This window comes from Lithobates pipiens, unplaced genomic scaffold, assembly GCF_037356315.1.
Source record: "Lithobates pipiens isolate NorthernLeopardFrog02 unplaced genomic scaffold, aLitPip1_a1.2 Scaffold_56, whole genome shotgun sequence".
Taxonomy (NCBI): Eukaryota; Metazoa; Chordata; class Amphibia; order Anura; family Ranidae; genus Lithobates; species Lithobates pipiens.
The window spans coordinates 2,013,892-2,030,980 of record NW_027507878.1 but is presented as its reverse complement, the minus strand read 5'-3'; the positions used below and the strand labels follow the sequence as shown (position 1 = coordinate 2,030,980).

General features: G+C 44.7%; 1 protein-coding gene across 1 annotated transcript; it reads left to right on the top strand.

Moving 5' to 3' along the window:
• Positions 1-8,950: 8,950 nt before the first annotated feature.
• Positions 8,951-11,229, top strand: LOC143958073 (olfactory receptor 1G1-like). The gene has a single exon (XM_077467525.1). It carries the CDS (start codon positions 9,065-9,067, stop codon positions 10,004-10,006), a length of 942 nt encoding a protein of 313 aa, XP_077323651.1. The 5' UTR covers positions 8,951-9,064; the 3' UTR covers positions 10,007-11,229.
• Positions 11,230-17,089: the final 5,860 nt, after the last annotated feature.

The window sequence follows — 17,089 nt, the reverse complement described above, 5'->3', positions numbered from 1 at the left end:
ATTCAGGTGGAATCAGTCCGATGTATACCACACACAGTCGGATTATCTGACGACAAGGTCCGATAAGACTCATTCCGACAGATTCTCCGACCGTGTGTACAAGGGCTTAGAAAAGCCTAGGGACAAAAGAGAGCGGGTAGTGTTTCTGTTGCAATATGTTTATTAAGATTTCAAAGTCAGAGAATAAAAATAACAATACAAATTTTTTTTCCCTGGTCTACAATACTAGAGAAATATGTACAGTTTGGGTAATCACCAGTAAGGGCCTGATATGGTTATATACAACCATTTGACTATGGAGAACCAGAACTACACAGAACAACCCTGAGAAAGAGTTTTTGCTCATTTCCAAATGCTTCCAGTTGAGCAGATAAGTGATGGAAAACCTAGAGAAGTATTGGAGAGCTTGGATGGGTAGTGTTTCTTGATGGTGATTTTATTGCGTTCTGAAGCCGCGTACACACGGGCGGACTGTCTGGCCAACTAAGTCCGTCAGACAATCCGACAGACAGACAGTCCGTCCTACTTTTGAATGAACGATGAACAGACAGTCCGTTGAAACCTTGCGCAATGACGTGTACAGCACGTACGACGGGACTAGAAATACGACGTCCAATACACTGCAATGCAACCTTCGGCCGTGTAAATCCTTTCTGAGCATGCGCCATACTTAGTCCGTCCAACTTGCCTACTCACGAGTGGACTGTCCGCTGAAACCAAAGTTGGACGAACAATATTACGGAAATTCCGAAATACTTAGTCCGCCAGACTGTCCGCTGAAAAAGTCCGCTGAAGCCCACACACGAGCGGACTGTCCGTTGAAATGTGTTTCAGCGGACTAAGTTGGACAGACAGTCCGCCCGTGTGTACGCGGCCTAAGTAGTCTACGCAAGGCCAAATTGAATAATTCTTCTTTATATTGAGCAGTGCAGCACTAAAAGAAAATCCAAATATATCTATAACACAATTATAAGAAAACAAAAAAGTCTTCAATTATGAATTCGTGAAAGACATATACAGTAAGTACGTGGATAATAAATCAAATGTCCCAATGATGTGCCAGAAGGTGAATAAAAACAATCTTTCATTATGTGTATAAGAAAGAAGGCAGAGATAAATCCTGGCAGCTTCTCAGCTTCCCAATAGTAAGACGGCAAACCACCCCAGTGTTTCAAAGAGGGGGGCTTACCAGAGTTGGGTGACCATCCATGAAAAACGATCAGTCAGCGCACAAAACCTCCAAAAGACATCCAGCTTCTCTCCAGCTCTTGCCTGCAAAGCCACGCCACAATAGTCCCACAGATCAATAGGCAATCAAGCTCGATGTAAGATAGGTATCATAGAGGAAAAAGAGACCCTCACCATAGTGTAAGCAGGTTCTCGGTTCTTGGTTCTCTGTGACGGCTGCAGACCCCCTGGATTAAGGGTTATAGCTCCTTTACTGACTATCAACTGCGCACTCCAACAAAGTTCTAAAATGACAGCCCTCATAAAAATATAACTACAAAATCATGGAAGATAAAAGAAAAGCAATGTTCCTTTTATGTGTTTTAGGTCACTCTGTCCACTAACCAATAAGTAATAGAGTTAATAAAAATAATAAAAATACTTAGGCCGCGTACACACGGGCGGACTGTTCGCCCAACCTTGTCCGCTGAACAGTGTTTGGGCGGACAGTCCGCTCGTGTGTGGGCTTTCAGCGGACAGTTTCAGCGGACAGTTGGACGGACAAAGTCTTTCGGAAATTCCGAAAAACTGTCCGCTGAAACTGTGTTTGAGCGAACAGTCCGCCCGTGTGTGGGCCTGTCCGCTGTACTTTCGAAATGAGCGGACTGTTCCCGCTCGGAAAGTCCGCCCATTTCGAGCGCGTGTACAGGTAGGCGGGGCCCGCGAAGGAGACGTCGCGGGCTCCGCCGCCTGGAATGGGCTTAAAGGGGAACCCCAACGCCGAAAAAAATCGGCGTGGGGGTTCCCCCCAAGTCCACACCAGACCCTTGTCCGAGCACGCTACCCGGCCGGCCAGGAAAGGGGGGCGAGCGAGCGCGCCCCCCCTCCTGAGCCGTACCAGGCCGCGTGCCCTCAACATGGGGGGGTGCCTTGGGGAAGGGGGGGGCCGCGCGGCCCCCCCACCCCAAAGCACCTTGTCCCCATGTTGATGAGGACAAGGGCCTCTTCCCGACAACCCTGGCCGTTGGTTGTCGGGGTCTGCGGGCGGGGGGCTTATCGGAATCCGGGAGCCCCCTTTAAGAAGGGGGCCCCCGGATACCGGCCCCCCACCCTATGTGAATGAGTATGGGGTACAATGTACCCCTACCCATTCACCTGTGAAATAAAGTACAAATAAAAACAACACAGGGGGAAAAAATATTTTATTGCACAGCCGGGGGTCTTCCATCTTCGGGGGTCTTCTCGCCGGACTCCTCCGCTATGTGTGTGTAGCTCTTTTGCCAGCGGAGGAGTCCGGCTTTCTTCCTCCCCGCCGCCGGCCTCTTCTCCCGACTTCGGGGGTCTTGTCCCCCTCTTCGGTTCTTCTGCCGGGCCACCGCGCCTGGTTCGGTGGCCCGGTCTTCTGTCGCCGTCTTCCGTTCTTCTGTCGCCGCCTTCGGTTCTTCTGCCGGGCCACCGCGCCTTCTTGTAGCTCTTTTACAGGCGGTGGCCCGGTCTTCTGTCGCCGTCGCCGCCTTCCGTTCGTGTTCTTCTTCTTGTTCTTCTCCTGGAGATGTTGACTCGACGAGCTCTCCGGCCGGAATGCCGGGGACGCGCTGTGCGGTCACTTATATAGTGACAATGGGGCGGGGTCACATGGTATATGTCACATGGGTTGGTCACATGGGTTGATGTCACATGGGGACTATGACATCGTAAGGGGGCGGGGTCACCATGTGACATCAACCCATGTGACATATACCATGTGACCCCGCCCCATTGTCACTATATAAGTGACCGCACAGCGCGTCCCCGGCATTCCGGCCGGAGGGAGCGACGTGTCAACATCGCCTGGAGAAGAACAAGAAGAACAAGAAGAAGAACACGAACGGAAGGCGGCGACGGCGACAGAAGACCGGGCCACCGCCTGTAAAAGAGCTACAAGAAGGCGCGGTGGCCCGGCAGAAGAACCGAAGGCGGCGACAGAAGAACGGAAGACGGCGACAGAAGACCGGGCCACCGGACCAGGCGCGGTGGCCCGGCAGAAGAAACGAAGAGGGGGACAAGACCCCCGAAGTCGGGAGAAGAGGCCGGCGGCGGGGAGGAAGAAAGCCGGACTTCTCCGCTGGCAAAAGAGCTACACACACATAGCGGAGGAGTCCGGCGAGAAGACCCCCGAAGACGGAAGACCCCCGGCTGTGCAATAAAATATTTTTTCCCCCTGTGTTGTGTTTTTATTTGTACTTTATTTCACAGGTGAATGGGTAGGGGTACATTGTACCCCATACTCATTCACATAGGGTGGGGGGCCGGTATCCGGGGGCCCCCTTCTTAAAGGGGACTCCCGGATTCCGATAAGCCCCCCGCCCGCAGACCCCGACAACCAACGGCCAGGGTTGTCGGGAAGAGGCCCTTGTCCTCATCAACATGGGGACAAGGTGCTTTGGGGTGGGGGGGCCGCGCGGCCCCCCCCTTCCCCAAGGCACCCCCCCATGTTGAGGGCACGCGGCCTGGTACGGCTCAGGAGGGGGGGCGCGCTCGCTCGCCCCCCTTTCCTGGCCGGCCGGGTAGCGTGCTCGGACAAGGGTCTGGTGTGGACTTGGGGGGAACCCCCACGCCGATTTTTTTCGGCGTTGGGGTTCCCCTTTAAGCCCATTCCAGGCGGCGGAGCCCGCGACGTCTCCTTCGCGGGCCCCGCCTACCTGTACACGCGCTCGAAGTGGGCGGATTTGCCTCCTCCTTACGTGGGCGAGTCCGTTCATTTCAAAAGTTGAGCGAACTGTTTGCCCAACCTTGTTCGTCAAACAGTCCGCTCGTGTGTGGGCAAGTCCGCTCATGCAAATTTTGAGCGGACTGTTTGACAAACTGTTTGCCGAACAAGGTTGGGCGAACAGTCCGCGCGTGTGTACGCGGCCTTAGAGTGGGTTTTAAATTCAAACGTTAAAGACTGTACTCAGTTACAAATAGGGGCTCCCCAAGGGGTTATAAATTAAATCCTAAGAGACCTTTAATGAGGCTTTCAGCTTTGTGTTTTTACAAAACAACAGACTGTCCTGAGGGAATGCCAACATGTATCTACTTTATGATGATAAATTTCACCAGAGAGAAAAAAATAATAATAATATGAGAAATCTGACAGAGATTTCCTCTTTCACTCTTGTGGGTCTATCAGACCATCCACTGGCCATGAATGTACTTTTTGTGCTCTTCCCTGCTGATCTATCTGATGACTGTTATCACAAACCTTCTTATTTTTTTGTCTTGGTCCTCACTGACTACAATCTAGACAACCCAATGCATTTTTTTTCTTGTCAACTTGCCATTTTTGGGCATATCTTTTGTGGAAAGTACCAAGGATGCTCTTTCATTTGGTCACAAAAAGCCAATAAATATCCATTACTGCCTGAATGAATGAATGAAATATTTGTATAGCACACAATGCGAACTGAATCGCCTTAAGGCGCTGTGAAGAGCTTGGTTGTCCATCATCTAGAAGAGGAAGGTCTTGAGTTTTTTCCTAAAGGTCAGGTGGTTTTCTTCCAGGCGGATGTTGGTTGGTAGAGCGTTCCATAACCGAGGACCTTGGACAGCGAATCTCCGATCCCTCTTTGATTTACACCGGGATTTGGGCACGACTAGTCCAAGTCTTTTATACCAGGATTTGGGCACGACTAGTCCAAGTCTTTTTCTACATCTCCTTTGGTTAGTCAGAACTTTTTCTTGAGGTCCTACAACCGCTACATTGCCATCTGCCACCCCCTACATTATAAGCATTACAATTATATCTTGGAGGGTCTGTGCTCATATGACCTCTCCGGTCTTGGTTGCAGGCTGTTCTGTCTCTTTGATTCATACTCTTTTTTTTCTCAGGTTGTCCTTCTGTGGTCCAACTACCTTCCGCAACTTCTTTTGTGACCTTCCGCCACACTTATATCAAATTACATGTACTGACCCCTCCATAAACATAGTGGACATATTCTTAGTAGGTGGTAGTGTTGGATTAGGAGTCGTAGATTTACCTTTCTTCCCTATGTCTATATTTTCAGTACCACCTATAGAGTCCGTAGCAAGACTGGAAAGAGGAAAGCATTCTCCACCTGCACATCACAACTCACCGTGGTCTTCATCTTTTATGGCTCCTTAATTTTTATTTACTTGGTTCTGACTTCCAATGATATGGTCAATTTAAATAACGTGTCTACAGTCAGGTTTGCCCTCATTAACCCATTGCTGAACCCTCTGATCTACAGCCTGAGGAACAAAGATATTATGGAGGCACTTATGAGGTCTTAATATCACTTAAAGCGTTTGTAACCCTAAAAAAGAAAAAAAAAAAAGAAAAATGAATCTGTCCCTTTAAACCACTTTTTACAGCACAGTGCTTGTGCTGTGTAATTTGGCCCCCTGTATTACCTAAATTACCTGACTGATTCTGCCAGTTTCTGCCCTCCCCCTGTAAACTGACCACGGTTTATCACGGCTGCTAAACCCTGACACCGTGGTCCGTTTACGTGCCTCCATCATCCACTGTGTCTCCTGTCTCCCCCGTTCCCCCACCTCCCTGCCCGTCAGCTCCGTCCACTCCACGATCCTCCTCTTCTTCTGGTAAAATAATAGTGTTATCTCTCCACAATCCACTCTGTTAGATAATAACATGTGCCCCACTGTATGTCCTTTATTAAAGAAAAAAAATCTCTGCCCTATATTAGAGCATCTCCCGATGCTCCCGTGATTCCTCTGAGCTCTCCTCCTCTCCTCCCCTCCTCCCGGCTGACATCAGCGGGAGTTCTCAGCCCCTCCCACTGTATCTGTCGAAATGAGAGAGGAGAGAGCCGAGGAGTCACGTGAGAGCCAGAAGACGCTCTGATATAAGGTAGAAATCGGCTTTTTTTAATAAAGGACATACAGTGACAAAAAAGTTGCCTGAAATTTAAATTTCCCTGCCAGATTTTTTACTTTATAAAAAAAACACAAAAAGGTCCCCCAAAATATATATCAGACCCCCCATGAGATTTTTTTACACAGAAAACCAGGCTGGCAGGGAAATGTAATTTATTGACAATTTAAATATATATTTTTTTACTTTTGTACGTGTCCCTTTTGCTGTAGTATATACTCTATTTGTAAACATCGTATAGGTGCACCACGTCATAGGCAGGTTTAGGACATCCCCCTTTGTTTTTTAAAGGAACTGGGCATTGTTAATGTTTCACTTTATTATTAAAATCATTGCTCTCTGCTAAACAGTCGTCATTTTCTGTAAATTTTTTTGGCATTAGTACTCGTGCCCCAGGGCTGTGCCCAATTCCCTATTTAACAATCACTTCCCTACTAGCCTTGAAAATTGCCAAGAACAAATTTTAAGGATTCAGCCTTTATTAGGGTTTCGGATTAATGATCAGAACTTCAGCACAGTTCAGCAGACCTCCTTGTAATTGAACCCAGTTACATTCAGCTCATCTCTAGTTACAAGTTAGAAGATGTTTCTATGGATTAAAGGATAATGTGCTTTAGTAATGTTATCATTTACATGCAATCCCCCCCCCCCACCACCAGCAAGTCCTCCAAAATTTTCCACTTACCTGTCTGAGATCCATGGAAATATTAGCTCTTGGGCCACTTGGTACCACACAGCATAATCACAGGAAATGCCCTTTCCAGGCCGGCATTGCGCAGTGGACTTCCTATACATTCTTACGGGAAACTGTTCTAAGGCAGGTCTTGCTCCTGTTCCCTCTGACGTTGCGTTGTGACGTGAGGGTCACGAACTTGTGACATTAACACTCCACACTGTCGGCAAGGCCATACATTATTTGATTTTGGTTTCATACTGTAAACAATGTGAGTACCTTCTATGGTTTTACTAATAAATATGTACAAGCGGTATTGACACTGCGTGAGTCCTTTATTCCTTTTCCCTGTATGATGGCTATCTGAGTCTGTTTTGGAGCTGTGGTGATTAATAAGTGATCCTTTCATAATGGGACCCTGTTGATTCATACTTACCTGATTTGGAGACTCCGGGAGAGATTTTGACACTTTCTCTGCATTATTGATCTCAGTAATTGAGGATAATGTTCATCTGGTAAGAGGCTTGATGGTGGTGGGGGGCACAAGTGTATGGTATGCTTCCCATGTTCCTCACATGGTTCATTACTTGGTGGAATTCCTTTATATCACATTTGGTTTTTTTGATATATGGACTGGCTACTTTTGAACCAATCACTAGACATGTGTACTGCCAAAAAAAATTGTTTGTTTTCGTTTCAGTCATTTTTGTTTTATTTAGTTTTTATTTTTCGGGTAATTTGTTATGATCGCAATTCATAAATTCCTACATTCGCACATTCGTAAATTCGTACATTCACACATTCCTAAATTAATAAATTCGTAAATTTTGTACATTTGAAAATTCGTAAATTTGTACCTTCGTAAATTCGTAAATTTGAAAATTTGGAAATTTGGAAATTCTAAAATCCAAAAACCCAAAAATTCAAAAATATGATGTAGTAACTAACTATTAAACTATAGGTATTGTAATTTCCTTTCAAATTTGGCTGTTAGTGAACGTAACGAATACGAATTTATCCAAAGTTACGAATTATCCGAAATAACGAATGCCGCATCTAAGAAAATGAAACCGAACAAATTAATAATAATTAATAATAATTAAAAATATATATTATTATTGTTATTTAATTTATTATTATTAATTCATTATGTTCCATTCATTTAGATACGGCATTTGTTATTTTGCATGATTTGTAACTTCACTAACAGCCAAATTTGAAAGGAAATTCCAATACCTAAAATTTAATAGTCAGTAATACTTAAGTTATTATTAGTTCATTATTATTTCAGATTTCCGAATTTTTTAATTTCCGAATGTACGAATTTAAGAATTTACAAATGTACAAATTTACGAATGTACGAATTTGCAAATGTATGAATTTACAAATGTATGAATTTACAAATTTTAAAATATTCACATTTCGTTAAACGGGTTTTCGTTGTTTCAAATATTTCAGAATTAACAAATTTGTCGAAATTTGTTAAAAAAACAATTCAGAAGTAAATGAATTGCACATGTCTACCAATCACATTTATTAATTTTTCCATGGTTGTTTGGTTCGTGTGTACACATTTAGCACTGATAATCACGTTGAGTTTATCATAAGAGGTGAACTATTCTTTGTGTATATATAAATGTATAGGTCATAGAATGCTTACATGGGGAAAACCAACTGAGATGCATTTATGCTACATTTACCAGAGAATGAAAGGAGAAGGCTTCTCCATTAAGTCCTATAGAGAAACTGCCACACACGTACAACCTAACAAGGCATGGTGGCTCAGTAAAAAGGTATTGAGTTGCCTGGGCTAGTGGAGGTGGTTCCTAGCTTATCTGAAGTAGGTAAAGAGGCTAGAGCGGAGTTATTCTTTAAGGCTAGTGGGTTATGAAACTGGTAAATCCTATGAAGTAAACCTAACATTCCTCAACAGGCCGTCCACAGACCAACAGTCCACGTTTTGACAAAATAAAGGGAACTAAAAGCAAGCAGTGATTGTTTTAATTTGAAAGTGTTTTGTTAAGATATTGAAGATATTTCCATAACTATAATCTTATTTATTTTTGTTAAAAAAGGAAGTTGACAAAGGTGTTTTAAATTAAATCTTAAGAGGCATTTAACAAGACTTGAAGCTTTGTATTTTTACAACACAGCAGACTGTCCTGCGGGAACGCCAACAATCTATAAAAGAAGAAAATCGTTGGCTGATACAAATGTCTACATTGCATAAATGAGTGTAGTGTGTAGGCACAACGTATATGTTTTCCAATTAATAAATCCTAAGATGCATTATTTTTTTTATTGTTCTATGGTTCTAAGCTCAAACAGAGAAAAACAAATGGAATAATATGAAGAATCTGACAGAGATTTCATCTTTTACTCTTATGGGTCTATCAGACCATCCACAGACCATGAATGTACTTTTTGTGCTCTTCCTTCTGATCTATCTGATGACTCTGATCACAAATCTTCTTATTTTTTTCTTGGTCCTCACTGACTACAATCTGCACAACCCCATGTACTTTTTTCTTGCCAACTTGGCATTTCTGGACATGTGCTATTCATCAGTGACGGCACCAAGGATGCTCTTTGATTTGGTCACAAAAAGACGTTCAATATCCGTTCCTGCCTGTATAGCCCAAGTCTTCTTCTACCTCTTCTTTGCTTGGTCAGAACTCTTCTTACTCTCGGCTATGTCCTACGACCGCTACATTGCCATCTGCCACCCTCTACATTACAAACTAATTATGTCTTGGAGGGTCTGTACTCATATGGCCTCTCTGGTCTGGGGTGCAGCATGTTCTGTCTCTTTGGTTCATACTTTACTTTTGCTCAGGTTGTCCTTCTGCAGAACATCTTCCATCCACAACTTCTTTTGTGATCTTCCACACTTGATCAAAATTACATGTACTGACACCTTCATAAACATGGTGGCCGCATTCTTAACAGGGGCTAGTTTTGGATTAGGAATTGTTCTTATGATTTTTCTTCCTTATGTCTATATTTTCAGGACCATCCTCAGAATCCGTAGCAAGACTGGAAAGAAGAAAGCCTTCTCCACCTGCACATCCCACCTCACCGTGGTCTTCATCTTTTATGGCTCCTTAATATTTATTTACTTGGTTCCATCTTCCAGCGATATGGTTGATTTAAACAAACTGTTTACAGTCATATCTGCCCTCATTAACCCATTGCTGAATCCTCTGATCTACAGCCTGAGGAACAAGGACCTTATCAAGGCACTTATGAGGTCTTATTATCACTTAAATTTGATCCAGGTGTCATGCTGAATATAGCATTGCGAACTTTGACAATTTTTTTTTTCTGTGTTATTTTCAGTTGACTAAAATTTTCAGTAATGCCTTTCATAAAATATAAACATGTCAGGTACTCATAGTTGTACTTACACTTGCCTGACCAGGGGTCATTGTAACCCACAGATCAAATGTAGCAGTTTCAGTATGCTTTGGTTAACCTTGAAATTACTATTTAGCCTACCATAATGTTTACATCGATTTTTATGCATCTATAAGGCTTTTAATTGTTTTAAGATTTCATAAATAGCCAGTTTAGATTTTCTTAAAGATATATAGTTTTAATTTGACTAATGAGCAACATATTTTGTATAATAATACTATTTAAAATAATTTTCTGCTTTTTATCCCAAGGAAAGTGACCACAGTAAGCAAAGTTTTGATATATACACCAATTAGCCATAACATCATGACCACTGACAGGTAAAGTGCATAACATGGATTATCTGGTTACAATGGCATCTGAAAGTGGGTGGGATATATATGGCAGCAAGTGAACATGTTGTCCCCAAAGTTGATTTGGTGAAAGCAGAAAAATGGACAAGTGTAAGAATTTGAGGGTCTTTGTCAAGGGCCAAACTGTAATGGCTAGACAACTGGGTCAGAGCAATTCGAAAAACTACAGCTCTTGTGGGATGTTCCTGGTCTGCAGTGGTCAGGTGGTCAAGGCTCATTAATGGATGTAGAGAGGGAAGGCTCACTGATGGAGGTGGGGAGGGAAGGCTCATTGATGGAGGTGGGGAGGGATGACTCATTGATGGAGGTGGGAGGGTGAAGGCTCATTCATGCAGTTAGGGAGTGAAGGCTCATTCATGGAGGTGATGAGGGAGGGCTCATTAATGGAGGTGGGGGGGCTTCATTGATAGAGCTGGAGAGGGAGGGCTTGTTGATGGAGGTGGGGAGGGAAGGCTCATTAATGGAGGTGGGGGGAGGCTCATTGATGGAGATGAAGAGGGAACGCTCATTGGTGGAGGTGGTGGGAGGCTCATTGATGGAGATGGGGAGGAAGGCTCATTGATGGAGGTGGAGAGGGAGGGCTCATTGATGAAGGTGAGGGGAGGCTCATTGATGGAGGTGGGGAGGGCGAAGGCTCATTCATGCAGTTAGGGAGTGAAGGCTCATTGATTGAGGTGACGAGGGAGGGCTCATTAATGGAGGTGGGGGGTTCATTGATGAAGGTGCAGAGAGAAGGCTTATTGGTGGAGGTGGGGGAGGCTCATTGATGGAAATGGGGAGCAAGGCTCATTGATGGAGGTGTGGTGGGAAGGCTCATTGATTGAGGTAGGGAGGGAAGACTCATTGATGGAGGTGGGGGAGGCTCATTGATGGAGGTGGGGAGGGAAGGCTCATTGATGGAGGTGGGGAGGGAAGGCTCATTGATGGAGGTGGGGAGGGAAGGCTCAATGATAGAGGTGGGGGGGTTTATTGATGGAAGTGGGGAGAGAAGGTTAATTGATTGAGGTGGGGAGGATTACTGATGGAGATGGGAGAGAAGGATCTTTGATGGAGGTGGGGGAGCTTATTCATGGAGGTCGGGAAAGAAGGCTCATTGATGGAGGTAGGGAGAGAAGGCTCATTGCTGGAGGTGGGGGGGGCTCAATGATGAGGTGGGAAGGGAAGGCTCCTTGATGGAGGTGAGGTAATGCTCATTGATGGAGGTGGGGGAAAGGCTCATTGATGGAGGTGTGGGGAGGGAAGGCTCACTGATGGAGGTGGGAAAGAAGGCTAATTAATGGAGGTGGAGAGGGAAGGCTCATTGATGGAGGTGGGGAGAGAAGGCTCATTGATGGAAGTGGGGGGGAAGGCTCATTGATGGAGGTAGGGGGTTTATTGATGGAAGTGGGGAGAGAAGGCTCATCAATGGAGGAGGGAGAGAAGGCTCATTGATGGAGGTGGGAGAGAAGGCTCATTGATGGAGGTGGGGGGCTTATGGATGGAGGTTGTGAAAGAAGACTCACTGATGAAGGTGGGGGAGAAGGCTCATTGATGTAGGTTGGGAGGGAAGGCTCATTGATGGAGGTGGGGGGAGGAAGGCTCATTGATGGAGATGGGGAGGGAAGGCCCATTGATGGAGGTGGAGAGGGAAGGCTCATTGATGGAGGTGGGGGGGAAGAAAGCTCATTGATGGAGATGGGGAGGGAAGGCCCATGTCACGTACCTTTAAGCAGAGCCCGGAGTGCAGGGAGTGGCCTCTCGTAGACCTCTGACTCGAGAGACCCTGGTAGTGATGACAGGGGCTCAGGAGCACAGAGGGGCACAAGTGCCTGACTGGATAGCAGGTGGTAGAGGCAGAAGACCGTTGAAGGAGGAGGTGTATTGTAGTCCGGTGTCAGAATGCAGGCAGAGGTGAGGTGAGGTTCAGCAGACAGCAGAAGGGTTCCTGTAGTCCAGCAACGGCATACAAGTGATTGCAAGGAGTGACAAACAACGGAGGGGTATTGTAGTCCAACAACGGATGCAGGTGCAATGGATAAGCGAAAGTGGAAGAGTCCAGTAGTCTGCAGCCAGAGGTAGAAGGCTACAAACGCAGAAGGAGTACAGCCAAATATTGCGGAGGACTGGGAGGTGTCCTGTAGTACAACAGCAAGCAACTTACAGTTGACGGATGGTGTAACAGTCCAGGTCAGGCACATGCGGGCAGATCAGGTACAAAAACGGAATCCAGAAGAGTAGTCGGGTACAAGCCAAAGTCGGGGGGGGCAGGCAGCAAACAGCAGAGTCGGGAACAAGTCGGGTTCGATACGGATCAGGATACAGGTACAGGTACAGGTTCAGGTTCAGATACGGATCACCAGGAAGCACAGGAACGCTGTTGATCAGGCAGCAAGGCAGTGAAGCATGGATCCAGTTTAAATAGCGCTATTGGCGCCAATTTGCGTCAAACGGCCGCGCGCGCACGCGCGCACCGCTAATCGCGGTAACGTTCCTGAAATTGGCCAAAAGATCTTCTGCGACTTTCGCCGCTTGGACGTCCGTGAGGAAGATCTTCCTGACAGCCCATTGATGGAGGTGGAGAGGGAAGGCTCATTGATGGAGGTGGGGAGGGAAGGCTCATCAATGGAGGAGGGAGAGAAGGCTCATTGATGGAGGTGGGAGAGAAGGCTCATTGATGGAGGTGGGAGAGAAGGCTCATTGATGGAGGTGGGGGGCTTATGGATGGAGGTTGTGAAAGAAGACTCATTGATGAAGGTGGGGGAGAAGGCTCATTGATGTAGGTTGGGAGGGAAGGCTCATTGATGGAGGTGGGGGGAGGAAGGCTCATTGATGGAGATGGGGAGGGAAGGCCCATTGATGGAGGTGGAGAGGGAAGGCTCATTGATGGAGGTGGGGAGGGAAGGCTCATCAATGGAGGAGGGAGAGAAGGCTCATTGATGGAGGTGGGAGAGAAGGCTCATTGATGGAGGTGGGGGGCTTATGGATGGAGGTTGTGAAAGAAGACTCATTGATGAAGGTGGGGGAGAAGGCTCATTGATGTAGGTTGGGAGGGAAGGCTCATTGATGGAGGTGGGGGGAGGAAGGCTCATTGATGGAGATGGGGAGGGAAGGCCCATTGATGGAGGTGGAGAGGGAAGGCTCATTGATGGAGGTGGGGGGAGGAAAGCTCATTGATGGAGATGGGGAGGGAAGGCCCATTGATGGAGGTGGAGAGGGAAGGCTCATTGATGGAGATGGGGAGGGAAGGCCCATTGATGGAGGTGGAGAGGGAAGGCTCATTGATGGAGATGGGGAGGGAAGGCCCATTGATGGAGGTGGAGAGGGAAGGCTCATTGATGGAGGTGGGGAGGGAAGGCTCATTGATGGAGGTGGGGAGGGAAGGCTCATTGATAAAGGTTGGAAGAGAAGGCTCATTGATGGAAGTGGGGAGGTGGAAGGTGATCCGTGTACGTCAGTTCTGTATGGTTGATAAGCAAGTGTCCAATATAATATATTCAGTGGATTTATGGCTGATCATTGGTGATGCATCCCTTACAATATATAAAAGTAATCAATTTTGTATGAAATTATTGGGTCTTCTTAGGCAAAAAAAATCTGAAAAATTTGAATAAAACTCATGTTTTCTTTGTATTCTGAGGAAAATAATCGTGAAATGCGTCAACATCTAGCTTACATCTATTGCTCCAACAGACATATATCTATTCAGGATCAAGTCATTTGCAGGCATGATAAATTAAAAATACTAGACTGTGTTGGATTAATAATTAGAAAATATTTCTGGGCTATAAATTATGTGACAAACAATAAAGATACCAAAATTGCAAACAGGCGACGCATTGTGATGTGTGCAGGGATGTGGAATTGGAGTATTTGAGAAGCGGGGGAGGCCATCCTTTTTTATTTTGAAATAATTATTATATTTTTCTCTCTTTGTACATTCTCTACTGTTTTTCTTTAACAAACAGTTACTTGAATGCTGGACTGTAGACATGTGCACTGCCAAAAAATTTGTTTGTTTTTTGTTTTCATTTCATTCGTTTTTTTTTTTTAACTAATAATAACTAATTAAATTATAGATATTGGAATTTCCTTTCAAATTTGTCTGTTAGAGAACATAATGAATACAAATGTATCCGCAGTTACGAATTATCCGAAATAACTAATGTTATTTTATTATTTATTAGTAAATAACTAATTTTGAGTTTTTATTATTATTGTTATTTATTATCTTTAAGTCCTTATGTTCCATTTGTTTAGATATGGCATTCGTTATTTCGGATCATTTGTAACTTTGGATACATTCGTATCCGTTACATTCACTAACAGCCAATTCTGAAAGGAAATTCCAATACCTATAATTGGATAGTTAGTAATAGTTAAGTTATTATTAGTTAGTTATTATTTCAGATTGTCAAAATTTTGGGGTTTTCAAACTTTCGAATTTCCGAATTTTGGAATTTTCTAATTTACGAATATTTGGAAAAAAATAGTTAAACGGGTTTTCGTTCGTTTGGATATTTTCGAATGAATGAATTTGTCGAAATTCGTTAAAAGACAAAGTCGGAACGAAACAAATTGCACATGTCTACTGGACTGGTGAATTATTAGCCCTACACACGGTCGGACATTCCAACAACAAAAGATTTTTTCAGACGGATTTTGTCCGAAGCTAGTGTTGCATACACACGGTCGGACAAAGTTGTCGGAAAATCCGATCGTTCGGAACGTGATGACGTTATTTCATTACAAAGGGACTACATTCAGGCTAGTAGCCAATAGCTTTGGTCTCGTAATTTGATCTGAGCATGCGTGGCACTTTGTTCAATCAGAATTCTCTACAAACGATCGGACAAAGTCCTATCGGATCATGTTGTCGGAAAATGTTATATCCAGCTCTCAAACTTTGTTGGTCGAACATTCTGACGGAAAAAGTCAGATGGAGCCCACACACGGTCGGATTATCCAACAACACGGTCCGATCAGACATTTTCCGTCGGAATTTCCTCTTACCGTGTGTACAAGGGCTAAAGCCGCGTACACACGGGTGGATTGTATGGCCTACTTAGTCCGTCATACAATCCGACGGACAGTCCGTCCTACTTTCGAATGAACGGACTTGACCACACACGGATGCACAAACAGTCCGTTGAAAGCTTGCGTGATGACGTGTACAGCACGTACGACGGGACTAGAAATAGGAAGTCCAATACACAGCAATGCAACCTTCCGCCGTGTAAATCCTTTCTGGGCATGCGCCATTCTTAGTCCGTCGAACTAGCCTACTGACGAGCGGATTGTCCACTGAAACCAAAGTATGACGGACAGTATTACGGAAATTCCGAAATACTTAGTACGCCAGACTGTCCGCTGAAAAAGTCCGCTGAAGCCCACACACGAGCGGACTGTCCGCTGAAATGTGTTTCGACGGACTAAGTAGGCCATACAATCCGCCCGTGTGTATGCGGCCTAAGAGTAAATTACATTATGGGGGGATTTACCAAAGGGAATAGACTATGCATTTTGGAGGTGCAGTTGTACTTATTTTCCCTGATACTTAGTAAATGTGGTGAAGCTTCTTGTAAAGAAAACCCAATTGGGTGCAAGAAAAAAAGAAACAATAAAAAAAAAAAAAAAAAACTTAATTTTTGTTTGCACGTGATTGGATGATGGAAATCCGAAATCAGCAGAACTTCAACACATTCGCAAATATCTGGAGTAAAATACGTGCAACTGCACTTTCAAAGTGCACAGCCTGTTTCCCTTTAGTGAATTCACTCCTATATATTTATAATAAAGATAAATAAATAGAAAATCTCCATATACACAGTTGATCCAGAAGAAGGAAAATATTTGACATAATTTCAGTTCAATCTGTTCTTAATGGTTTCAAAACCTAAAGACTGGGATCTCAGAGCTCTGAATATCGCGATCTTAGTGGATGGTAATAGACTTCGACAAGTATACAGAAGAGGGTTTTGATGGGATTGATGGAATTGTTGAGTAAAGCCTCAAAAGGATCTCTGTGAAGGGTTCTATGGAGAAGAGGGTAAATGAAGTTGTATATGTGAGGCAAAATGTTGATAATTTAGGGCAGGGCCACCAAATATGGGTCATAAGGTCCAGTTGGGAGCAACATCTAGAAGCAGCCTCTGAAACCCAACTGGTCAGTGTCAATTATTTCAGCATCCATTCCCACCCCTTTGTTTACAAACCATCTGCCTTCTGTTAAAGAGGAATTAAACCCAGAATTTAATTGCTTTTTTTTTAATATTATCCAATAATTAATTATTTGCACACCTCGCACATTTATAGGTAGTTAAAAGGAGCATTGCAATTACCTTTTCTTTATTTTGTAAATTATATCCTCTTCCTGGAATCGGCAGCGCCATCTTTGCTCTTTTTTTCCGTCTGTCGTGGACATCATTTCCGCTCTTCCTTCGGTTACTTGTCGAAATCTCGCGCATGCTCGATCGCATGCTATCCAAGACTCTATCTCAAGCTGCTTGGTTGTATGGATGTCTATTGAGATGCCCTGGTTGACTCCTCCCTATCGCGAGGCTCCCGTGCTGTGCCGTTAACAGGGGAAATAATGCTGCTGACATGGAAACAGCACACATAGCGTGC